Genomic DNA, 26698 nt, shown 5'->3' with positions numbered 1-26698 from the left:
ACATGTATTCTGTGTAAGCACATTGCAGATATAAACTTGTTTAATCCTCTTGGTAACCCTATGAGGTGAGCACTGCACCATTTTATTGATTCTAAGATGCATGCTGTTTTAACTTCTCTGAAATGGAAGCAGCCAACAGCTGACAGTGCCTTACAAACTCCAGGGATTGTTTTAGCCATTGCAGAACTAAGAGAATGTTCCAGACAGAAGGATGTCCTAGCTTTTTGGGAACCTACAGGAGCACAAAAGAATCAAACGTGAATTCTCTCCAGCTGGGCCAAGCCAGTTTACCTCCAGTGGTACAAACAGGTGCTGAAGTCTTCCCAGTTGGAGGAAGCTCCACGGGGCAGGGGCTGTCCCATCCCCCTGCTGTGCCCCTGGCATCATCTTGCCTGACACGCAGGGCCTGCTCAGCAGCTGACTGTTGAATGAGTAAATGACGATTCAGAGGTGGCCTTCCCCAGAGCAACTCAGGCCCTTCCTTCTCATCCCCAGTGACTATTCACAAATGCATCAGTGCCTGGAAGTCTCTCTCCCATGATCCCTGGACACCTCATTGGACTTCAGTTGGAGGATTGCAGAGGTGGGTCAAGACACCACCTTACCTTGTTTCACCATGTATCTTGACAGCGGCCGTCACTCTTAGAGGTAGAGAGGGCCTCAGTATTCCTGGGTGAGGATCAAATGTGTGACCCCTGGCAGCCAAGTACTATCTTACGCTCCGTGATGATGAGGTTACATCACCATTATGGACCCTGCAGCAGATCAAGTTTTTTGGTGCCATGTTCAGTGAGTCATAGTTGTCAGTGCCTTTTGAAGCATATAAATCACAACTGTAAATAATTAGTATGATATTCCATTTCAATCTTGTTTCATGGGACAGGACACTAGATTTCATGACAAAGATATATATTGTGTATAAATGAACTAGTAACGCGTCAGAAGGTGACTTTGCACTAGTGTGAAATTTAGTGTGGGAGGTGGGGGAAACAGAGGGCAGTGGGGATGGCACCTGTAGGGCTGAGTGCTGTGGTGGGTCACAGTGGGGCCTTTGATATCAGGTGGTGGCCAATTGAAATACTGGCTCTTCTGTTTACTCTCTGAGGGATCCTGAATGAGGGACCACACAATGCTGGGACTCAGTGTCTCCCTCTGTGCAATGGGGCTTATCTCAGTGCCTACTTCCCAGGGGGTGGTCGTGAGGATTACATTAGATAACACACAGGATCTCAGTATCTGACATGTCATAAGTGCTCTGTGCACATTAGCAAATGTTACTAATACTGTCACCCTCGTGACTTTTCTCTCTGTGGTCAGGACTTTGACTCCCTCAGCTCTGTCCCTGGGTAGTTACTTGGCCATTAGGCTTTTCTGACAGTTATTTTCGTTTCTTTGTGCAGTCTTCATTTGCTTAAAATCAATTTCCCCAAACTAAGTTGCCCATTTGCCATGGCACTGCGTTGGGGGAAGAAAGCAAGGAGGCATGTGAGGTGGGGGTGGCAATGGGGGATGCGGGCGATGGAGAGAGATGGAGGGAGGCTGGCTCTGCTGAACACACATAATCAATAGGTGAAACTGACATGTTCATAAAAGTTACAGGCCCTACTGGGCAGCTGTTTTCAATGGTGCCAAGAAATGCATCAATTTCATTTTTCCTCTTCTTGGGGCCAGGAAGTGTTCCAACATCACTCTCAAACCAACAGAACAGCCTATGAGTGGAGAGGTCACACCATCCCCCTCTGTCACCACCTTCCATCCGCAGAGTGTTGGGGAGTTATGATATCAACATAAACCTGGCAGTATCTTTGCTTCTGAGAAGAAAAGGAAATAAATGCATTGAGCCATGGGCATTTACCAATTCACTCAGTATTTATTGTGTACCCTCTATGGACCAGATGCTTTTTTAGGCATTGCAGGTTCAGCAACAAACAAAACAGACACACACCTGGACCCCGCCCTGGTGCCCTGAGTGTTTGGTGGGAGATGGACAGCTGTGATGAGTGCCATGAGGTTGTCGGGGTCACAGGAGCCTTTTCTGAGGACTTGGAGTAAAGCTGTGACCTGAAGGGTGATGGGGCTGGCTAGGAGGAGGGCAGGGAGCGAGGAGAGCATCCAGCTGTAGGGAGCCCCCTAAAATGCCCTGAGGTGGAGGGGCAGGGTGCAGGTGATCATTAGGGGAGGGGCTGGCAGCCCCCAGCCCTAGTAGGTGCATAGGTCGTCATGGGGGGTGGTCCCTGATCTTCACCCTGAGAGCCTGGAAAGGTCAGTAAGGAGAGAGAAGCGATCATGTTTATACCAAGAGACGACCACTCTGGAGCCTCTATGGAGAATGAATTACACACAACCAGCCGAGAGGCAGAGACCCTTGTCAGGGGCCTGGCAGAGTGCAGGTGAGAGGTGTCTGGAAAGTGGACTCTAGAAGCAGAGCAATGGAGAAGAGTGGGTGGAACTAGAAATACTGCAAAGGTAGACTGGACAGATTGGTGACTCATTGAAAGTGGTGGCTGAGAAGGAGGTCAGAATGACGCTAGCATCCGGGGTGCTGGTGGTCATTTTCCTGGGGCAGGGATGTGGGCAGGGGAGCAGGCTTGGCTGGTGGATGCGGCTTCAGCATTCAATTTTGGACTTACTGAGTTCAAAAATACCAGTGAGTCAGGCGCCAAATGGAGATGCCACGTGGCAGGTTGGTATATGAGTCTACAACTCAACACAAACCTAGGCTGAGGACAAGTATCACAGGCTCCTCTTTTATCAGATGGGGCCCAATGCGTGATTCTCATTCCAGCCAGCAGAGCATCAGAAAGTGTGGGCTCCACCTAGAACCTTCCACGACTAGATCTGTCTTTCTCTCTGTCCGTGACCTTGAGCAATTCACCTAACATTTCTGTGCGCCCCTGTCCCCAGCATAAAATTGTGATAGTTATGTCTGCTTCAGACTACCCATGTTTGAGGATCCATTAAGAGGAAAATAAAACATGTGGGGCTCTTTGGAAATAAGAACTATGTTAAAACAAGGAGTTATTATAGTTGTGTGTAAGCCAATGACAAGCAGAAATACAGCCCCGAGGCTCAGTATTGATTTTGGTCCCGGGTGCTTCCCATGGCTGAATAAATCTGACATCTCCCCTCAAGCGCTGGCCGAGCTGATGGCAGGTCTCCAGCTTCTAGCTCCTTGCCCCCGCTCCAAGGTTATGTCCTTTCTCTGCTCGGGCCAGATCCAGCACCCTGACACCTGCCTGGGCTGCTCTGGCTGCCCTTCCACCCTGGTGGGTGGTTACAGGGAAGATTCCAGTTGTAAAGTTGGAGCCTGGCCAAAGGCAGATGCCCTCTCATTAAACTTGGGACAGGCTCAGCCAGAAAAGCAGAGCTTGAATCTGCAGAACAAGGAGTTTGACGGCGATCAAAGGAAACGTCCCCAGACAAGTAGTTTTCAAACTTTAGGGTCAGTTAAGGATTATAGAGCTGGCATCAATCATTCATTCAGTTATTGGATAAAATTTATTGAATGCCCACTGCATGCCAGGCTGTGAGATAAGCCAGGGGATATAGGAGTGAAAAAGACAATATTTTTGCCTTTGTGGAATTGATATTTGAATTGGAAGAGAGAGAGACAACAGGACAAAATAACTCTTAAGGGAACAACTGAGTACAGAGATGGAGAGTAGTGATGTGGCTGGGATGGGAAGGGCTTGTTTTAGATGGGGTGGTCAGAGAAGGCTTCAAAGAGATGGTGACATGTGAGCTGAGATTTGACAGCTAAGAGGGAGCTGAGCTGTGAAGAGCAGGGAGAGGACCATTCAGGCAGAGGGTGTGGCCAGTGCAGAGGACTGAGGTGAGAACATGCTTGGCATGTGTGCAAAGCCATGAACAGGAGCGTGGCTAAAATCCAGGGAATCCAGGGGATGCGTTGGGGGCGGATGGTACAGGGCTTTATTGGTCACGGGAAGGAGTCCGGATTTTTGTGTTAGTGTCCTGGAGAGCCACTGAACAGTTTTATACGAAGGAGTAATTTCTGTTTTAAAAGATTGCTCTGACCCATGTGTGGATAATGGGTTGGAAGGGAAAGGAAAGAATCAAGGAAATTAGCCACGAAGCCACTGTAGTCCTCCAGGTGGGGAGTGATAGCCAAGTAGACCTGGTGGTGCCCATGGGTGTGGAATCAGGAGGCTGGACTGGAGGGGAGTTTGGAAGTGGAGGGGACCATCTTGCTGACAGATGGGCAGCGAGGGACCAGGGAAAAGGAGGGATTGAAGATGACTTGTAAGTTCCTGGCTTTAGCAGTTATGTGGATGGGGATACATTTATTGTTATAGGGATGACTCTAAGCACAGGTTTGTGGAGGGAAATCTAGACTTCTGATCTGACCTGGTAAGGTTTGACATGCCCCTGGGCATCTGGAGGAGATGTCAAGTATGATGTTGGACATCGAGTTGGAAATTATCACATACTTCCGGGTTGGAAATGCAACTGGAGAATCTCAGCACAGGACAGGACATGAACACCTAGAAAGGGCAGACAGCCTTGGCCTGAGCCCCGAGAACCTCTGGTATGTACATGGGGAGCAGGAAAGCCAGGAGGGATGGAGCCTAAAGGAACTTCTCAGAGGTCAAGGAGGGGAGAACTGAGGGCTTACTCTTGGTGGGGTGACTTGGAGGAGGCTACTGATGGTAACAAGTCATGTCAGTTGGTCAGTGAGGGTGAAAGGATGATTAGTGGGGGTGGACAAAAGAATTGGAGCTGAGAAGACAGAAAGGACGCCAGGGGACAACTCTGGAAAAGTTTTGCCAACAAACTGGGCAGAGAAATGGGGCAGTAGCTACTTCCTTGGGTTTCCATGAAAGTTAGAAATGTTCTCTCCATCATTTCTACACCCCTCTTCTGCTGTGATACCCCCAGGACATGACATTGAATTACCTAAGATATTCCCATGATAAAATAAGCCGTGGATGCCATGAAGTCCCCCGTATAATAGTTGTGACTCTACTCCTTTTTCTCCCTTTGAAGAAAGCTTCTAGGAATGTAAATCAGTCAGAGTGATATTGGAATAAGCATCTGTTACTTTTTAGGAAAAAATCATAATCGAATTTCCAAACATTAAACTGCATGCAACCAAATTTGCAGCACAACTTAAAACTGACTGCGTCACACATGTTGGGGTATGTGGGCTGAGAACCGTGGTTCCAGACCCTGATTGGGTGCCACTCATTTGTTCACTCATCCAGTATTTTCTGAGCACTTGCTACGTGTCAGGAGCCTGGCTCTGAGCACCGGGGGCAGTGATGAACCAGCTAAATTTGGCCTCTGCCCTCAGGGAGCTCTGGGCAGGCAGGGACCCAGATAAGGAGTAAGTGATTTCAAGTGCAGTGACCTTACAGCTGAGAAGCATTGTGTTCTCAAGAGTTACCAGCGTCCTGGCCTGGCGCACTGTCTGAAGAGGTCAGGGGGCATAAGCCAAGAGGTGAATCATTGAGGCCTGTGTTGCAGGTGGGTGTGATCAGCAGCCCCAGCAGAAGTGAATGCCCTGTGCTAGAGGGAGCCCATCTCCACTGAGGTCCATACAAAGGCCAGCCTGTCTGGGAAGTCAGGGAAGGAGAGGGGAGTGGGTGGGGCAGGGAGGCGTCAGAGGCAGCCAAAGAGGTGGGCAGGGCCAGGTGAGCTGGGCCCAGAGCTCCAGATGTGAATTCAGTCTTTATCAGGAAAGCAACATGAAGAGACCAAAGTGTGCATTGAGAGGAGATGGGTGAGGATGTCGGATCTGTTCTTTTTTTTTTTTTTTTTTTGGAAGCTTTCTATTTTTTTAAAATATATTTTTATTGAAGTACAGTCAGTTTACAATGTTGTGCAAATTTCTGGTGTACAGCACAATGCTTTAGTCACACAGGAACATACATGCAATCGTTCTCATGTTCTTCACAATAGGTTGCTACAAGATATTGAATATGTTTCCCTGTGCTATACAGCATAAACTTATTTATCTATTTTATATATAGTAGTTAGTATCTGCAAATCTTGAACTCCCAATTTATCCCTCCTCCCACCCCACCCCGGGGTAATCATAAGTTTGTTTTCTATGTCTGTGAGTCTGTTTCTGTTTTGTAAATAAGTACATTTGTCTTTTTTTTTTTAGATTCCACATATAAGTGATATCATGTGGTATTTTTCTTTTCGTTTCTGGCTTACTTCACTTAGAATGACATCTTCTAGGTTCATCCATGTTGGTGCAAATGGCCTTATTTTATTATTTTTTTATGGCTGAGTAGTATTCCATTGTATAAATGTACCACAACTTCTTTATCTAGTCATCTGTTAATAGACATTTAGGTTGTTTCCATGTCTTGGCTATTGTAAATAGTGCTGCTATGAATATTGGGGTGCATGTGTCTTTTTGAATTAAGGTTCCCTCTGGATATATGACCAGTGAGATTGCTGAGTCATATAGTAAGTCTATTTTTAGGTTTTTGAGGAATCTCCATACTGTTTTCCATAACGGCAGCACCAAACTGCATTCCCACCAGCAGTGTAGGAGGGTTCCCTTTTCTCCACACCCTCTCCAGGATTTATCGTTTGTGGACTTTTCAATGACGGCCATTCTGACTGGTGTGAGGTGATACCTCATTGTAGTTTTGATTTGCATTTCTCTGATAATTAGCAATACTGAGCATTCTTTCATGTGCCTATTGGCCATTCGTATGTCTTCTAAAGGAGTACTCAGCTGTCTGGGGAATGGGTTGTGGTTGTACAAGAGAAAGGTGGCGGGTGAGTGTCACCTGCACCCAGGCAGGGACCGCACTAATCCCTACCAGCCCCTTCGATCAGACTTGCCTGGGGATCTGGAAAGCTGATGGGATTGGAGGCAAGGCCAGCTTCCAGCCTCATGGCCTGCCCCTGAAGCCTGGCCTGGTTCTCCTCCCTCCCAACCTGCCTCCGTAGAAAAACCCAACATGCTGGTGCTGGGGCCGGCTCTTAAGTGGGGAGGGGCAGAAGCAGGAACTGGCTTCTGTGCAGAATACCAACGGACGCCACAGGGTCAGTGTGGGGACACAAGGCTATAGAAATGATAGAGATGGAGGCCAAAAGGCTGTCTTAAGGGATTGATGGCAGTGGGCATGGTATAGGGCATGGGAGACCAGAGATACAGGTGGGTTCGTGATCTGAGTTGGAGCACTGCAGAAATCCAATCACCTCTGGGAGACTTTCCTAAGGAATGCTGATTCAGCAAGCCTGGGGCGTGAGCCAGGAATCCCTATTTTAAAGAAGCCCTCCCCTCCCCCCATCGAGGTGATTTTGACTTAAATGGCCCTCCAAACTTCCTCTTGAGAATGCCTCAACGCTGGCCGGCTTCTTGGCCTTAGATCTTCAGTACTCTCAGCTGTCTCTCACTAGCGTGGGCCTGAAAGCTTCTTTCAGCCCTGCAATAAGATGTGGGTAACCAGATTCCTGGCTGCTGGACCAGGGGCGGCGGGGCTGTCGGGCGGGCGTTACAGCAGCTCGCGGCCGCCAGGGGTCGCCAGAGGCCTCCGCTCGTGCGCTCGGGCTCTTCCGCCCGCGGACGCCGCGCCCGAGCGAGCGAGCGAGCGAGCGAGCGAGCGGAGCCAGAGCGCTTCGGGCTCACAAAGCGGCCGGACGCGCGGCGGCGGCGGCGGCGGCGGCGGCAGGAGCGCAGGGAAGCTAGCTAGCCCGTCAGCCTTCTCGGTGACCGCGCCACAGGAACCTAGCAACTCGGACGCGGGGACCCGGGTCGGGCCCCAAGGTACGTGCCCCGCGGAACCCCGCGCCCCAACTTGGCGTACTTGGGACCTCCTCGCGGCCACTGAGGGGCTGGCAGGGTCAGGGCCTGGGACTATCTCCACTCGCTCCCTTTTCGCCGAGGCGGCTGGGCGGGCGAGGGGAGAAACCCCAGCTGCGGGTATCCCCCCCCCCCCCCCCCATTCCTCGTTTTGCGAGAGCCTGGACTGCTGCTAGGAGCCCTGTTACCCTCTCCCTACCCCGGAGCTCTGGGCACCGTCTCTGGGAGTGCGGCTTGAGGACTGAGGGCTCCCCATTTTTGGTGAGGGATACTGAAGCCCCTATCCGAGAGTGGCGGTCAGTGGGGCGCCCGGAGAATAGATGACACAGGTCCTCTGTAGTTTGGTAGCAGCGCCTAATTTGTGACGCAGCCTCTTCATTTGTAACTGAGCCCCCCGCTCCCCATTCGTGAGAAGGGTCTCGGTCTGTAGAGCCGCCCCAGGTGTGCGAGGGTTGACCCTGGCCCTGCTGGGAGATTCCCCGCCCCTACAGCGGGGCCCGGGGGCGGAGGCACTCAGCCCTCCGCGCCGGGCGAGGGGCTCGCCACCGCCCTGGCGTCCCGGCTCACCGCCCCCGCGTGCCCCTGCCCCGCAGATGCCGGCGATTGCGGTGCTCGCGGCGGCCGCCGCGGCGTGGTGCTTCCTCCAGGTCGAGAGCCGGCACCTGGACGCGCTGGCTGGAGGCGCGGGCCCCAACAACGGCAATTTCCTAGACAATGACCAGTGGCTGAGCACAGTCTCCCAGTATGACCGGGACAAGTACTGGAACCGCTTTCGAGACGTGAGTACGGTCGCCGCCGGGCCCCGCAGGGCTGGGGAGCCTTTCAGAGGAGGGCCTCTGAAGCGGGTGGGGAGGGAACTGATGCAGACTTCCCAGGCAGCTTGTCGGCCCGGGGTTCCTGGGCTTCGTCTTGCTTGAGAGGAACTTTAAAGAGAACTTCTAAGGCTTGATGCCTGTTACCTGTGGTCCAGGTGTGTTGTATTTGTAGGACTGGGGGAGGTGACTGCACTAAACATGGTATAAATAGTGAGCAGCTGCGAAAGGAGAGGCTCCCTGAGCTGCTGAGTTCTCCTAACAAGAATGGCTGGCTTTGCCAAGCCCCCTGGAGAACCTCCCTGGGCAGCAGTGATTTAGACCACCCCTAGGGTGTTCCGGAAGAATGCGTGCTGCCAAGGCTAGGTTTGGGGTGAGCCCAGCTTATTGACAAAAGACCCAGGTGTCCCAGGTTTGGAGAGTAGTGGCCATGGGCCTGATAAAATGTTGGATGAGAGCGTGGTGGTTTTGACCCTTGGTGTCTTTAGGGGAAGGGAAAAGGAACAGGCAGCTCATGGAGTTGTTCTGCCCTGAACCAGAGCCTGGGTGGCAGAGGATTGCTCCTCTAAGGGAGCCATGGGAGGGGAGAAAGTTATTTCTGGGCACCCGGAGGCAATCTGCTGCCTGTTTCTGCCCCAGGCTGGTGCTGCTCTCCAGGTACGCCCCGGAGGATGCCTGCTGGACAAGAGGCACCTGGCGCAGTCTTTCCAGCAGATGGCACCCCCTCTGTGCTGTGGGAGCCACTGCCAGCTCTTTGAAAGGCTGCCCCAGGTGACTGGGGCCCTGCGCTTCTAAGGGACTAGGAAATAACTTTTATGATACTTAAAATTAGGAATTCCTGCTCTGAGGAGAGACCCATACCACAGAGCCCCTGCTCTGGTCACAGGGCTCTTGAAGGTGGGAGGTGTGTGGGAGTGTACTGGATTCCTCTTAGCCACGTGCCCAGTATGCCCAGCCCTTGCACAGAGAGGGTCTGATGCATCCTGTGACTCTAGATATTTTCTAAAGCGCGTCTCTCCATGTTCCATTCAAGAGGAGCAGGGGCCATGAGTGGGGGTTTGCTTATCTCTCGTCTCTGTTCTTCTTCCCTCTCCCTTCAGTTGATGGGGGTCTTCTCTTTGAAAGGGGCTTTCAAACTCTTTCAGCGCGCTTCTACAGTCATTTGGGGCCTTACTCTTACAGCAACTCCCCACCCCCGCCACATGATCCCTGCTGCACCTCCCCCTGTCCCTGACCTGCTCTCTTAACCATCTTGGATACCCTCTCTGTTTGGCTCTGAGGAGCCCTGCCCTGACTACCATTGCCTGTGGCTGAAAAAAATGGCCAAACTACCCAAAAGATGTTCCAAGGAAGCTTCTGTTCCCAGACTTACATAGGGTAGAAATTATCCTGCTTTTTGTTTCTTTTGCCATTGTGTTTTAGATAGAGTTGAGGAACAGGGCAGATGCTTAACTTGGCTAGAGCTGGGAGAATTGGGGCAGGCTTGGAGGAGAAGGGCATCTTTGCACATGGCTTGGTTTGAGTGGCAGCTGGGTCAAGTGGAAAGCAGCTATGCTTGTTGGTCTTTGGATATGTACCTTCCTGCCTCTTAAAGTTTTCTAGTCTCAGTGTATCATAAACTTGACATCATTCTTATTTCCCATTCAGCTTTAAATTTTGAAAAATTGAGCTTTTATTTCTTGCAAGTGGTGACATTTTAAATTCTTGAATCAGTGTTTTTCTAAACCTGACTGATCATGAAGCTCTTACCTGGGGTGCTTGTTAAATTGTAGCACCCAGACACATCCCCACCCCAAGATTCTAATTCCATAGTTGTGGGATGAGTGCTGGAAATACATATTTAAATGAACATTCTAGGTAATTCTTAGAATGTTTAGGAAATACCACCTTATAAAAATGTACAAAGTGTAACAAAAAGAGAAGAGCTTCTATATTTAAATGTACTACTTTTTTGTTTCTGGAGCATTTTAAGGTGTTAAACTAATATTTTTAGCAGCATATATCCTTTTAAAAAGATAATTTAATCTAGCATGCCATTAAAAACATCTAAAAATGTTTAAAATAACCTTAGATATCTTTAGTCATCAACCATTTTATATGCTTCATAGAGTCTTCTGATGCTAGCTATGGGTTAGATATAATGTAATGCCAGTAACCTTTCTAAAGTGTTGTGAAACTCAGACTAGATGCCCTTTCAGGCCAAGTCTGAGTGTCTTCAGTTGGGTCATTTCCTTAGAATAACCACAAAGCCTCAGTCCCGTGGGCCCAGGGACTAAAGGGTTGCTTCCTCTAGAAACCAGCAATTCAGTGGACCGTTGATTAAGCCCCAGCTAATGGTGCAGTTGCTCAGCCTACCTGATCATTTTTGCTGAACCAGGCCTTGCTTGAGGTTGACAAGCCTACCTGCCTTCTTTCAGTTTTGTTGAAGCTACTGATAACTTTCAAAGACTGTGTCCTGAGGTTATTGTTACAATGCTTGTCAGTTTTTGAAAGTCCTCATGGAGGAAAACTTCTTGCCTTTCCCTTGACTTGTCACTTTTTTGGACTTGGGAGAGGGATAGATTGAAGTGACTTTTGAGCTTGTGAAACCAGAAACTAAGGGCTCCTTTAAGAGAGTTGATGATACCATTGGTGGGTGTTACCAGCAAACTTTGAAATGGCAATGATGGTGGACCATGTGCTCCATGCTCCCTTATCTGTTGATTGTGTTGTGACATTGCCAGAGATGAGCTGACAGACACTACTTAATGCTTTGAAGCAGTCCTATTGCTCTAGATACACAAATAATCACTGTTTACTTCTTTCCAGAAGTAAAACTAACAACTACTCCCGGGCTTGTTGCCTGGAGTGATGGAGCCGGGAGAAATACAACAGCATTTGAATGTTTGCTCCTAAGTGTACTGGTGGTCTGCTACTTTGGTCATTATTCTTTTATAAAGAGTAGCAGTTGGGATGTTTTGGCCAGATGGAGACCCAGACTTTTGCACAAATAACAGTATTAAGAAGGAGAAGATGAAGAAGGCAGATGTGTGTATTAGGTTGTACAGTAATTTCCCTGCTCCAGCTGTCACGCCTTTAATTCCTTCATGGTTTGAGGTTGAGGGGCCAGGATGCCACCACCAGTCTCCTGACTTTTTCTAAATCTGATTTGGCTTTCCATAACCTTTTCTGTAAACTTTTTCTTTCTTCATTCCTGCATTCATTTGTTTGTTCATTCCTTCCAACAAATGTTTGACTGTCTACCATGTGCTTGTAGGCAATAGGCTAGAGGGGTAAGTAAGATAAATAAATGTGATCTCTCCTCTCAGGTGGTCTCTTGTCTACTGAATGAAATTCTTTAAGTTAGGCTGTTCTTATTTCTTTCTTATTGTTTTCTGTTTTTGAAAATAAGTTTTTTTCTAATAAAGATAATATATGTTGGTTGAAATTAAAAAGTGAAAACACTGCAGAAATAGGTGATATCTCATTCATACATTCATCGAACACTTAGTGCGCCAGGTATTGTTTAAGACTCTTTAGATATATTGTCATTTAATTTTGATAACAGTCCTCGGAGAGAAGTACTATTATTCTTACTTACTGAGAGGTTAGAGCCTGCAGAAGTGGGCCTTGGAGGAACTGGGTTGGACCCATGCAGTCTGACTCTAGACTCATGCTGTGCACTGCAGCCCATCAGAAGTGGAGTGGATTTTGGCTGTGAGCTTCCATGGGTATCACACTACAAGTCTTTCCTTATTTATGTCTTAAGGCCACCAGTGAAGAGCCTTGGGTTGAGACAAAGTGGAGTGGGAATCCAGGTAGACACAGCTTATTGTAGGGGTCACATCAGGGCTTCTATTCTGCTAATAATGAGCTTCTGATTTGATTAGAATAATATTGTTGCTTACACCAAACATGACATTTTCTTTCTTTTGCACTCCCGATACTGGTCCTGACATTTAACTCCAGGATAATTACCTTTAGCAGGCTCGAAGAATCAGAAGTGTTGCCTTGGCTGGCATTTATCTTACTCTGGAGTGACCTGAGTTTGTAATTCTAATGAGACCACAAGGACCAGCCCACGTGCTTTTTCCTTCTTGTGCACGCTCTGTGGGATTTGGTGGTCTCTGTAGCAGAACTGGGGTGGTGGTGAGCATCTGATCTGCTCATTGGATCTTAACGGCTCAGCTATAATGAGTTTCAAGGGCAAGTGAGGCTTTATTGACAGAACCGTGGCTGGCTCAGTGTGTGGGGTTGGTGACAAGAGAGGTGGTATGGCATAGTGGATCAGTCATTAATCTGTCACCACAGAAACTCAGCTTGTAATAGAGAGTAGCAGAAAATCATTTTGATTAAACAGGTTCAAGGAAAATTAAATGAGTTTGTGATCCTGACTCTTTTTTAATGAACCCAGTATCTTAAATCCCCTGTACTAGATGACCACTGATAGAATTATTTCATGGGAATCATTATAAACAGACTGTCTGCAAGTTGATAGGCTTGAGACCATTCTTGTATTCTCCATCCTCACCATCTGCTTGCCCTTACAGGGAGAACCTAGTTTTGCCTGGCAAGGATGGCTGAGCTGTTGCCCTAGGTGAGCCTCCCGGGCTGGGTCCCCCTCCTCTCCTGGTCCTCTGAACCCTGCCCCCACAGTGCTTCCGCTGACCTGGATAGCTAGGAGGATAAGAGCTCTCCTGTACGCTGATGAGAGTATTTTCAGAAGCAAGAAGTGATCCCAAATGGCTCATCGGACTTGTGCTCCTCCCCTGGAAGAGTGGGACGTAATCATTAGCTCAACTCTTTTCTCGTGCTTGAGGAGACACAGTAATGTTAGTAATTAAGTATTTTATAATACATCCTTTCTTACTCACCCACTATAGTGTATTTCAGAGATAACACACTCAATATCTAAACCTGAACACCTTCTGGATGACTTGTTTTACCTTTCCTTTGGTGAGGTGACTGTTGATGTTCCTTAGGAAATTCCTCAGACCCAAGCTCATGCTTGGTCTCAACTCCCCATGTGAGATAGTTAACAAACAGAGGAAATTTTCTGTAAAAGACGAAATAATTTGCCCAAGGTTACAAGTGTGTTTTTCTTTTTTTAACATTTCGTCCAGTATAAGATGCCATCCATTGTAAGACGCTCCATTTGTGTGCACTACTAAGAAAGAAGGCAGTGCCCAGAAGGAAGAGTGTAATAGATTCCTGGGTAAAGGTGGGACCCCAGAGGACCACCCCTCAGTGTAGAGGTATAAACTCACTATGCTGTAAAGGGTCCATAGCAAGGCGACTCATCTGTCTGTACCTTGGTACTAGTGGGTGAAGGGGAAAAATAGGCTCTGAGCGATTGAATGGACTGACTCTAAGGTTTCTGGTCTAAATGCACACTATTGTTGCGGCTCACCAAACCTTAGACAGTTAATTCAGTCTCAGGCTCTTTGTCGTCTTTGAATTCCTGGCTTCTCATTTGTTAAATGGGGGATGATCACAGTACTGGTAAGGACTCTGGATTGCAAATGACTGAAATCTAGTCCAAGCTGGCTTAAATGGAAAAGAAAACTTATTCACTTGTGTAACTGGAAAATCTACTGATAAGCAATGGATTTAGGTATGGCTGGATCCCTGGGCTCAGGTTGCATCATAGGACTCGGTTGTGTATGTCTGTTGTCTTTCTCTCCCCTTTTCCCCCCTCCCCCGAATCTTTGGGATTTATTTTCGCCATGTTGGTTGTATTCTCAGACTGTTTAGTTCAATGTGGTGGCTCATGGCAGCTACAAATTTACATCATCCTGTAGTTTTTATGTTTCAGTATTGCCACGAAAGTCCTAGAACTTGAGACTTGTCAAATTTATCTGTTTTTGTGTCAGTACTATATTGTTTTGATTACTGTAGCTTTGTAGTGTAGTCTGAAGTCAGGGAGCCTGATTTCTCCAGCTCCCTTCTTCTTTCTCAAGATTATTTTGGCTACTTGGGGTCTTATATGTTTCTATACAAGTTTAAAAATTTTTTGTTCCAGTTCTGTGAAAAATTCCACTGGTAAGTTGATAGGGATTGCATTGAATCTGTACTTTGCCTTGGGTAGTTTGGCCATTTTAACAGTATTGATTCTTCCAGTCTAAGAACATGGTATGTCTTTACTCTGTTTTGTCTTCAATTTCTTTCATCAATGTCTTATATATAGCACAGGTCCTTTGCCTCCTTAGATAGGTTTATTCCTAGGTATTTAATTTTTTGATGTGATAGTAAAAGGTATTGTTTCCTTAATTTCTTTTTCTGCTGTTTTGTTGTTAGTGTATAGAAATGCAACTGATTTCTGTATATTAATTTTATATCTTGCAACTTTACCGAATTCATTGAGCTCTAGTAGTTTTCTGATAGTATCTTGAGGATTTTCTATGTATAGTATCATGCCATCTGCAGACAGTGACTGTTTTTCTTCTCTTTTTCCAATTTGGATTCCTGTTATTTTTCTTCTCTGATTGCTGTGGCTAGGACTTCCAAGACTATGTTGAATAAAAGTGGCAAGAGTGGGCATCCTTGTCTTTTTCCTGATCTTAGAGGAAATGCTATCAGCTTTTCACCACTGAATATAATGTTAACTGTGGGTCTGTCATATATGGCCTTTATTATGTTGAGATCTGTTCCCTCTGTGCCCACTTTCTGGAGAGTTGTTACCATAAATGGATGTTGCTGTACCTGTGTTATACACCCATACCCCAGTCAGTCGCTTTGGCCAAGTTGGTAGAATATGCTGGTACATGCCCAGCCCTAGCGTGGGGCCTGGGATCTGGGGATAGAATGGTGGTTGGGACTTCATTGGATTACATGGTTAAGTGTCTTAGGGGAAATGGATGCCTAGTGGGCAAACATCAAAGGTGTCCACTATGTTGATCAGCCTCACAGGGTTGGCATGAAGAGTAAACTGGATAATAGAAGTGAAGCTTTCAGTGAAGTGTCTGGCTTAATACTCAATAAATGGAGGCTGTTATTTTTACTAATATTAACAAGTCCTGTTATGCCTTTATGCATTATGCCTCAATTTATAGTTGTATATATTTGTGTTTTAGCTTCTTAACTAGTTGGATTCTTCCTGAAGAGCCCGAGTCTTATTATGCCTTGCACACAGTTGGTGGTCAGTTAGCATTTTGCTGACTTAAATTATAGCCTAAGCACACCTCTAGATGAGTTCCTGAGAGAGGGAAACCTTTAGAGTTACTGGCACATAGGCTTTTATAGTGTTTGGTAGGGGGAAATTCTGGGTTAACACATACATTGGAAAAAAAATTTTTTTTTTTTTTTGCTCTAACCCTGTCTTTAAGCCAGGACCTCACAACTTTATAACCCTTTTTGGGATACACTGAGGTACAGAGCTCCTTGTCCCCTAGACTTTTACTACTGAGCCCAGCACAGAAATCTGTTCAGTGAATGCTTGAATGAATTTGAGTGAGTGAATGAATGAGTGAGTGAATTATCCTGGACCAGGACTTTCCACACCTCCAGGATGAGGAAGAGGTGTTCTTTGCAGAGGGCCGGCCCCAGTAAGTCATGCTGGCTTTGGACATGTCTCTCATTCTGTTTAGTAATTGACTATGATTATACATATCAACAGATAGACATGCTATTGAGAGCCAGGGGAACCTGACAAAGAAACTCAACCCACTCACAATCCAGGTACAGTCCCTGGACCTGTGAAAAGCTCTCTGAGGCTGGGTCATGTCCTGGTGAAGAGGTTCCTCTTAACCTGAGCTTACCTTCCAGTCTTGTCAGGGATAAGCTTGGGTGTTGGCTACAGCATCAGTTTCCTGATCTGTAAGATGTGGAGTGATCATACATACTTCATGGGGTTTTGGGAGCATTGAGTGAGCTCCTGGCACAAAGTAGATGCTCATGACCTTTCAGTAATTGGTGTACCTGTGGTTCTGATTTGCTTTCTGAGGGTCATTTCTCGTAACTTGTGTCCTGGGAGCACACACCAATGGATGTTGTTTTCTGTCTTATGTCTTAGAGAAATGTTGGAGACATTTGTTCCATTTGCCTTGAGCCTGTCTTTACTTCATCCCTTGCTGGTCTGGAAGGCTGTCTGAGCTTCTATGGCCTATTCTCTGATTTTCCCATTGCAGCTCTTGGCACAGAAGACCATCCCATCATATTTCACATTATCACTGGACCTCTTCTGAAACTGGCAGCTCTCATCACAGTATATCTGAGAGGGGGGTTGTGCCCAGCCACACCTCAAGTCCTAGTAATGTGAAGGGCTCCCGGGGCCCTATTATGCTGAGCCCTAATTCATGTCACTTCTAATGTTAAGCTCTGATGGGTTGCCTTCAGCCCATCTCGAAGGTGAAAGCCTCATCTTGTCCTGCAGAGTGGTCCCAGGCTGGCTTTGGTAGGCGGGGTTCTGCATCGGTGTCCTCAGGGAAGCTCCTACAGGGTCTGGCAAATATTTCTTGTTGGTGTTCAGGTGTCCCTGAGCTCCAGGTTTGGCTTTAGAACCAATAGGAAGATACTAGTAGGACTGGCCAGGCCTTTGTTCCTCCTCTCTACAGATCCACCTCTTCAGTTCCAGATCATTACAGGCCATCAGAGGACCTGTAATTCACTACAGCCAAAGCAGGTTAGCTGTGGTTTAGGAAAACCCAAACAATAACGAACAGTTAATACAGGGCATGGTGTTTTGCTGATGCAAAAATGTTCTTCAAATGCCAGCTTCATGCCAGGACTTTGCTTGGTGCTGGGTGAAGAAGACAGATACGGTGTGTACCCTCCTGGAGTTTTTGGTCTAGCATCACAACAGATAAACAATCACAGAATAATCATTTAGGTACAGCTGAGAAAAGTGCTACGAGATAGAGGCACAGATGCTCTGAGAATATGTAATGGGGAGGGGAAAGGGCTAATTAATTTTTCTTGTCAGAGAAGGCGTCCCTGGGAAAAACACTGGCCCTGAGACATGGCGGATGAATGACAGGTGAGCCGGCCGAGAGCAGAGGCAGGTGTGTTCCAGGCAGCAGGTGGGAAGACAGATCCAAAGGTCTTGAGATGGGAAAGACCTGGATGTGTTTGTCTTAGGATTGATTCCCTTAAGTAGCAAGCTCTCTCCTGATTTTATTTAAAAAGCATGCTTTGTACATTTTCAATTTCACACACATTTTGGGGCAGGGGAATCAGTTGCCTGTGGAAAGTGAGGTACACAGAGGGGCCAAGTACTGGGAATGGTGGCCCGGTTTCTGTATTCCCATCGACTTCTCCCTTTGTGGCTGGTAGTACTTGTTTTATGTATTTAGGTGCTCCTATATTGGGTACATATATGTTAATGAGTGTAATATCCTCATCTTGTATTGATGCTTTTATCATCATATAGCATCCTTCTTTATCTTTCTTTATGGCCTTTGTTTTAAAGTCGTCTTTGTCTGATACAAGTATTATGGCCTGGTTTCTTCTTGCCCCTCTCGGTGCCTCTCTGCTGTCTTTGGCAGCCATCTCTGTTGTGTAAATATCCCTCACCCTGCCTTCCACTTTAAAAAAGACTTCCCACTTCTCTGGAGTCTGTGGCCCATGAGTGTCTCCTTCTCTCTGTGGTCAAGAGCTCCTGCTGTTCCCACTGCTCCTCAGAAATAAGGGTACCCTAGAATTTCTTGGACAGAGTGATTATGAAGTCTCTGCTTCAGAAATGAGACTGGTATAGGTGGGCTGCTCTTTGCTTTCCTCCCCATTCTCCTCCCCTGCTACCATCTCTGAGAACCAGCTAGGTGCCAGGCTTGGAAGCTTAAGATGGAAACCAAGATTTCCACACACAAGGCTCACACCACAGTTCAGGGCAAGAGACAAACATGCATGTAGTTTCTACACTGACACATTGGCGTGCTGGATGGTATGTGGCATCATAGCCCCTGGGCCTGGGTCCTTCTCATGTCCTTGTGGCAGACATGAGGATAATGGTTTTTTCCTGAGGAAGAGGAAAGATGCACTCACAGACTAGTGATGTGAATTACTGGGGATTCTCCTGGAAGGATAACACACCAAATTAACCTAATTGGGTTGGGATTCTATGCCGCTATGTCCCTCAGGAGACCCTTCCCTTGATCTTTTAGGATGAACTTTTCTTTGGTGCAATGGGGAAGGAAGGACACATTATACAACTGTCTTGTAATAATTTTCAAACTCTTCCTGTGTGATTTGTGACATGTCACACTACGGAAGACACTGTCAGTGTTCCCCAGCATAATTGGTGGGTGAGCAGGCCTTTATGTGAAGTCCATCGATGCCGGTGATTGAAGCAGGGAAGCAGGGAAGCAGAATTTACGCCGGTGTTCTAGGCAGTTTTTGCATATTTGTTTCCTCCATACTTTATCTTTGCAGAGAGCAGAAGCCTCACTTTTCTGTTTCAGCTCTACCCTTCCTGTCCCACCATGTGAATCTAGTTGCTCTAACTCAGCTCTAAGAAAGGCTAGGCCAAGATGCTGATGACCTTTTGCGACCAAGGCAAAAGGGCAGATGCCCAGAGCAAGGTGTTGGAGCAGTGGTTCTCAGATTTACATCTTTATAATCTTGAAAAATCACTGGCAGTGCTCATTTAAAATGCAGATCTCAGCTTCCTAGTCCAGAGCAGAGTCTTCAGTAGGTCAAAGGCCACACCCAGGAACCTGCATTTTGAATAAGCAATCCAGGCGATTCTGATGCAGGTAGTTCTCAGAATGTATTTTCAGAAAAACTCTGGAGAATTATTACTCATCACAAATAGACAACACCATTAGCTCCACTGAATAATACAATTTTAGACAAAAATGAGAATTTTATTTTGAAGATGTGGAGTAAATTGTTATGTGTGCCGTTTTCCGCCTTAGACTGACAGGGCTACCACTGACATCAGTAGAAAGAACGGCCTTGCTTTCCAGTGTGTGCACGTCCATAGGTCTCAGCAGCAGGTGTTGTGAAGTGTTCTTGGAGTGGAATGATGTTTGACTCTTCCCTGGCTTCTAGGACGTCAGAGATGCTTATGCATATGAGCATGGTGGAATTGATGTGGGACCTTCTCCATGACAGAGTCCCAGCAAATCTTCTTTTCTCCAAAGGGACCTGATCACTGCCAACTCTGGTCTGATTTTGCATCTTCTCTAGCAGAATTGATAATGTTTTGTGCACAGATGAACTGAAGGACATTGACTCTGACCTTGGTTTTAGTTTTTGGAGAAGTGGATATTGAAGCTGAAATGATGCTAAGCGTATGTAGTAGACAAGGGATGGTGGATGTATTAAACAGTGTTCACCCTTGTGGGAGGTGTGTCCTTGGGCATAGAGAGGCTGTACACTCATCCCTCGGTGTCAGTGTGGGATTGGTTCCAGGATCCCCTGCAGATACCTAAATCCACGGATGTACAAGTCCCTTATATAAAATGATGTAGTACATGTGGCCCTCCATATCCATGGGTTCTGCTCCCCATATAGAGGATATAGAGGGAAGACTACTATCCGTTGAAAACACAGAGAAGTTCTGAGAGATATGGTCTGGACAGTCATAACTACCTGTGACTCTCTTCTTGGAATAGTAAATTTTTTTGCTTAGTTGGCCAGATAATTGTGGCAAGATCAGAGGACAATAAAAGCAAAAACTTGTCAAAGTTTAGGAAATGTATGAGGATTAGCAAGACATGGCATTATTCCATTGTCCACTGTACAAACTCTCAAACTTTGCTTTATGTTGCTGAATTTCCTCTAATTAATGGCACCTAAAATTGACAAAACTATTGCCAAGAGGAAGAAAATAGTCAAGTGTACTGAACAGACTTCTGTGGTTATTTGGAGTCTCTCTATAGCCATGTTGTTAAGGGATAATTGGGTAGTTTCCACTTGTTTCTGTGCTCATTGGACATGCCGATTCCTCTGTGGCTTTGGGGGCTTGGTTGGTTGGTGTCCAGTCCTTTCATCAGGCCAAGGCATCACTTCCTTCTGAGCCAAATAGCCTTGCTGTGACTCTGGACATGGCCTGTTACCTTTGACCTGCCATCTTGAATGAGGCCCATGTCACTCTTGGTGAATGAGAGAGTAGAAACGCGGTCCGTGGTAGAGCTAAAATAGTGCTGTCTTTACTGGTGCTAAAAGTGTGATTTTTATGGCAGGGTTGGTGGTTTAAAACTTTTCCTACCTAGGAAAGACCTTTGCATATGTTTTAAAAAATATTTTCTTTTGTTTGTTTCCATGTTCATCCTGAACCTAGATCCTCACCTTTCTAATAGGCAGATGCTGGTACACAGATTCAGTAGTTTTGTTTGTTCATGTGTTCATACATTCATACCGCAGATTCTCACTGGCCAGGCTGCTATGCACCAGGCACTGTGCTGGGCACTTAGGATGTAACAGAGAGCACAACAGCTCTTACTCCTTTTCTCTGGAGTCTACAGTCTTCTTGTCTGAGACCAAATGAAGAAAAGAGGTGCTTGGTGGTCAGGGAAACCTGTTAGGGGTTATTCTACAAAGGGATAGGCCTGGTCTACAAAAGGACCAGAGTGATCCTATCAAGCTGGATGTCCGGAGGCCTTGGGACCTGGGCAGTGTCTTGGGGGAAAAGTCACATAAATTTTCATCTCTGAATGTGTTCTGTGGTCAAACTTCTTCAGCTTAATTCAACTCTTGCTGACCTACATGAGTGGTCCCTGCTATTTTGCCTGAGTTTAGGACCCAGACACTGGCAACAGAAGGGTGCTGGTCTGTACGATCGAGGTGGAGCATTTAGCTGAGACAGGACTTGATGTGTATGCATGCTGAAGTGCAGTGAGTTGAGCCTTGTCAGGGCTTCAGGTCAAGGCCTGTAGTGAGTGTAGAGAGAATCACAGAAGAGCCCCTGTGCTCAGCAGTGCTGGATAGGCAGGGAGTATGTTTCGTTGGAGTGGAACATGTACAGAGCAAGGGTACCAGTCATGAGTGTGCCACCTGATGTTCACAAAGTGAACACAACATAAGGCTAGCAGCCAGGTCAGGGGACAGAATGGTATCAGCATCTGAGAAGTCCGCCTTGTGCCCCTTGCACTCACTGCCTGTCCCCCTCCCAGGGAAGACTCTCTTGACTTCTAACGCTCTAGGTTAGTTTTGCCCTGTTTTCATGCTTTTATAAATGGAATCATAAGGATGTATTTTTTGGTGTGTCTGGCTTCTTTTGCTTGGCATTGAATTGTGATGCATTGTTGTGTGTGGCTGTAGTTTGTTCATTCTCATCGCTGTGTAAATATTCCACAAGTTACCTGTTCTTTTGTGGAAGGACTCTCGGGTGGTTTCTGGGTTTTGGCTACTGCATAATAGCACTTCCTTGGGCCAATCTTTTGGTGAACCTACATATATGTTTTTTCAGGTGTATACATACATACCTGTGGAATCCATTGGTCATAAGATAGGTGAATGTTCAGCTTTCAGAGGTGTGGTTAAATTGTATGGAAGTTCACTGGGAGCAACATTTTTGTTTTGCTGATGGAGAAATAAAAAAAAAAAAAGCCTACAGTCTAACTCATAATCCAATTCAACCAAAATGTATTGAGCATCTGTTACATATCAGGTACCCTTATGGAGCCTGTGTTCTAGTTGAGAGAAAAAAACAACACACAGGTTAAGATAAAAACCATTGGTTGTAGGTGCTAATGACAAAAATAAACTATGGTGACTCAATTTGGAAAAATAGTCTCTTGGATGAATAGTGTTGGGAAAACTGGATATTCACATACAAAAAATGAAATTGGACCCCTATCTTACACCATTCACAAAAATTAATGGATCAAGGAGTTAAACATAAGACCTGAAACTGTAAAACTCCTAGAAGAAAACAGGGAAAAACTCCTTGGCATTGGTCTCAGCGGTGATTTTTTTTTTTTGAACATAACACCAAAAGCATAAGCAACAGAAGCAAAAATCAACAAATGGGAAAATCAATATCAAACTAAAAAGCTTCCATATATCAAAAGAAACCATCAACAAAATGAAAAAGCAACCTATGGAATGGGAGAAAATATTTATAAACAGTGTATCCAATAAGGGGTTAATATTTAGAATATATAAGGAACTCATACAACTCAATAGCAAAAAAAAAAAAAAAAAAAAAATCCAACTAAAAATGGGGAAAGGACCTGAATAGACATTTTTCCAAAAAAGATATACAAATGGCCAACAGGTACATGAAAAGATGTTCAACATCACTAATCATCAGGGAAGTGTAAATCAAAACCATGATGAGATTTCATCTCACACCTGTGAGAATGGCTGTCATCAAAAAGACAAGTGATAACAAGTACTGGCAAGGATGTGGAGAAAAGGGAGCCCTGGTGCAGTGTTGGTGGGAATGTAAATTGGTACAGCCACTATGGAAAACATGAAGTGTGAAGGTTCCTCATAAAATTAAAAATTGAATTACCACATGATCCAGCATTCCCACTTATTTTTTAAAAATATAGTTTTATTGAGGTATAATCAGTTTCTAATGTGTCAATTTCTGGTGTACAGCACAATAGTTCAGTCATATAGGAACATAAATTCATTTTCATATTCTTTTTCACCATAAGTTACTACAAGATATTGAATATGGTTCCCTGTGCTGTACAATATGAACTTGTTGTTTATCTATTTTATATATATTAGTATCTGCAAATCTCAATCTCCTAATTTATCCCTTCCCATCCCCTTCCCTCTCTGGTAACCGTAAGTTTGTTTTTCTGCCTGTGAGTCTGTTTCTGTTTTGTAAGTTCATTTATCTTTTTTTTTTTTTTTTTTTTTTAAAGATTCCACATATAAGTGATACCATATGGTATTTTTTTTTCTCTTTCTGGCTTACTTCACTTAGAATGACATTCTCCAGGTCCATCCATGTTGCTGAAAATGGCATTATTTTATTCTTTTTTTTATTGCTGAGTAGTATTCTGTTGTATACATATACCATAACTTTTTTATCTCGTCACTGTTGATGGACGTTTGGGTTGTTTCCATGTCTTGGCTATCATAAATAGTGCTGCTGTGAACATTGGGGTGCATGTATCTTTTTGAATTAAGATTCCCTCTGAATATATGCACAGGAGTGGGATCAGCAATCCCACTTGTGAGTGTATATCTGGAGGAGTGAAATTACTGTCTTGAAGAGATAACTGCACCTCTGTGTTCATTGCAGCATTATTCACGATCACCAACGTATGGAAACAACCTAAGTGCCCATAAACAGATGAATGGATAAAGAAAATGTGATATATGTACAAAGTGAAATATTATTCCACCATGAAAAAGAAGGAAATCCTACCATTCATGACAGAATGGATGAGCCTTGAGGGCATTATGCTAAGTGAAATAAGTCGCAGAAAGACAAATACTGTTATGATATTATTTATGTGGAGTCTAAAAAAGCCAAACTCAGAAACAGAGAATAGAGTGCTGATTGCCCGGGGGTGGAGGCAATAAGGAGATGTTGGTCAAAGGGTACAGATTTCCAATTACAGTTAAGTTCTGAGGGTCTAATGTATATCATGGTGACTATAGTTGAAAATAAGTGTTGTATACTTGAAACTTGCTAACAGAGTAGATCTTAAATGTTCTCACCATAATAACCACATCAAAGTAGTAATTATGTGAGGTGATGGGTGTGTTAACCAACCTTATTGTGGTAATCATTTCAAAAATGTCTGTGTAAAATCATCACTTTGTGTACCTTACACAATGATATTTTGTAACATTGGGGAGTAAATTAGCATAAAGGGAGTATGGAGGGGAGGTATTTATGCTCTAGCTGTGGGTTTACCATGGTTCTTTTGACTTTAAATTGTTCTTTTTCCAATTTAAAGAAATAGACAATTTGGAAAGGGTTTATAAAATATAGAAGAGAAATAATTTACTTCCCTCCTATATGCAATCACTGTTAAATTTGCAGGGGGTGGGGGTGCGATCTGTTTGCTTCCTGAAGGCTTCCTAATGTTTTTCTTTTAATGGTTGATAACATGCTGTTAATAGGATTTGGTGTTCTCTCTGTTTCTCCCTCTTTTTTCTTTTCATTTAATTACACAGCATAAACATTGTAGTATAGTATGATGCTGTTCTTTGTAAATGACATTTTAATAGTGTATATTGGTGTATGTATATACTGCAATATATCAAACTAAAATATCTGACAGCAGACAATTGGTTGTTTCTATTTCTCCTTAATCTAAATAATGGCATGATGAGCATTTTGGGCATATGAGCCTTTCAACAGTTAGAATTATCTCCTTACAGTATATTCCCAGAAGTAGAAATATGTGGTGTACTGGCATGTGCATTTTAAAGGCCACTGATGTATGTTACCAAGTTCTATTGATTCTACCTCCCAAATTATAGAATGTGTATTTGATTGCACCCTTGCCAGCATTGGCTACTAGTAATTTTTTTTTCAGTGAAGAAGAATGTGATGAAATCTTGGCATGCCAAGATAGGTGCAAGTGCTGAGTCACTGCAGGTAAGATGATGCATCCGAGAGTCCTAGGTGGGAGGGATGTTCCTCTGATCCCTCCTGATTTTGTCAGAGAACAAGGTATGAGAGGTCAACAGTTCGCCCAGAGTTGGGGAGCAGGAGCTGTTGCCCAGTCTCCCATTTGAACCTGGCCTGTGAATGCATCGCAGAGCCTGTCCTCTGAGGAGCACTTTGAACTAGTTGTGGGGATACTGGAGAATCCCAGCCTTGTCCATAATTAGGAGCAGGAGCAGATGCTTCAAGCCAGATTTCAAGTGAAATTGCTGCTGACGGATCCCCTGCTACTGGTACTACGTATAGATGCTTTAATGCCCTTGTGGTGGAGGAGGGTGAGAGGAGATCATTAAAAACCAAGTCCATCCCCACCACGGTGGTAAAGTGGTTTCTTCTGCCGAATACAGACAAGGCCTGGACCCACATCTCAGTCTTCATTTGTGTTCAAGACATCTGCCTGATTTTCATTACCCAATATTTCCTCCCACCGCAGGCCTGTCTGGTGCATTCATCTCAGGGGAGGCAGGGAGAAGGGTTGTCCCTGACTGCTGTCTCTGCATCATGCTGGAGACTGGAAGCATGCATTCCCTGTGTCTGTCAGCTCTTGGGGAGCTGTCTGCAGGCTGAGAGCAGTGATTGCCTGCTAGGGAAGGGTTTGCCCCCAGGGAACATTTGGCAGTGGACGGAGACATTTCTTGATGGCCCCAACCAGAGGGAGCAGGAGGGTTGGTGCTACTGATATCTAGTGAATGGACGCTGATAAACATCCTACCATGCACAGGACCCCACCCCCACCCCCCAAATGTCAGTAGTGCCAAGGTTGAGAAATGCTGGCCTGAAGATACGGTTGCTCTGATGATGATGATGATTTTTTAATGTGAGGTGTAGTCCAGGTGGATGCGGCTGAGGGGCCGGGGCACATGGGGAGTCATTCTTCCCATCATTGATTTAAGAGATCGATGTGCCAGCTGCTCTCCTAGGCTCTGGGACACAGCCACGAACACCACAGACAAAATTCTCTGCCCTAGTGGAACTTACCTTCTGGGTCACGAGATACTTGACTTTGCCACAGAGTTAAGAGGAGGGAGGATGAATCAGACACATACATTATTTTTTATATCTTGAGCAGGTCTGATGCATTATTGCAGACAGGTAAATGAAGACCATATGATTTTTATTATTTTTGTGCCAAGGTAAACGGTCACAGGGAGTTTTGGTGTGAGATGTTGTATATTTACCTGTGAGTCACAGTAAATTGCCTGCACTGTGAATCAGAGAGACTGATTTTGTCTCCCTGAGGAACAGGAAAATGCAGCACAAAAATATTTCTATTCCCCCAAGGAACTGACTATCTCCAGATGGATGGGCTGGTGACTTGCCCTGGAATCTTGTTTTGCTGCATATCTTGGGTAGTAGCCGTTATTTCCAACAAGATAATCCTTGTTCACAACTCACTACTTTCTCATATGCTGCACAGCCAATTTTAACAACCCCGCTCCTCTGAGTTCTGTAGCAGTGACAGCCCGAGTCTCACAGCTCAATACTGGAGAACATCTTCCTCACACTGGGTTCTTGTTTGATCTGTTGGCGGCGCACCTGGATTGTGAGCTTCTGTTTTCCAGGACCTTGGCTCATGCACTCCATCCTCTCTGAGGC

At 45.5% G+C, this 26698-nt stretch overlaps 1 protein-coding gene across 1 annotated transcript in view; it reads left to right on the top strand.

Moving 5' to 3' along the window:
- The first annotated feature begins 7558 nt into the window (after window positions 1-7558).
- The window catches only part of SPOCK1 (SPARC (osteonectin), cwcv and kazal like domains proteoglycan 1), a 470868-nt gene continuing 451728 nt past the window's right edge, over window positions 7559-26698 (top strand). The window contains exons 1-2 of the mRNA XM_074360727.1: window positions 7559-7750; window positions 8380-8565. Coding sequence (XP_074216828.1) covers window positions 8380-8565 — 186 coding nt within the window. The 5' untranslated portion in view covers window positions 7559-7750. The remainder of the gene's footprint in view (window positions 7751-8379; window positions 8566-26698) is intronic.

The sequence above is a fragment of the Camelus bactrianus genome, chromosome 3 (genome assembly GCF_048773025.1).
Source record: "Camelus bactrianus isolate YW-2024 breed Bactrian camel chromosome 3, ASM4877302v1, whole genome shotgun sequence".
Lineage (NCBI taxonomy): Eukaryota > Metazoa > Chordata > Mammalia > Artiodactyla > Camelidae > Camelus > Camelus bactrianus.
Note: the sequence above shows the minus strand (reverse complement) of the source record. Positions and strands in the feature narration are given on the sequence as shown.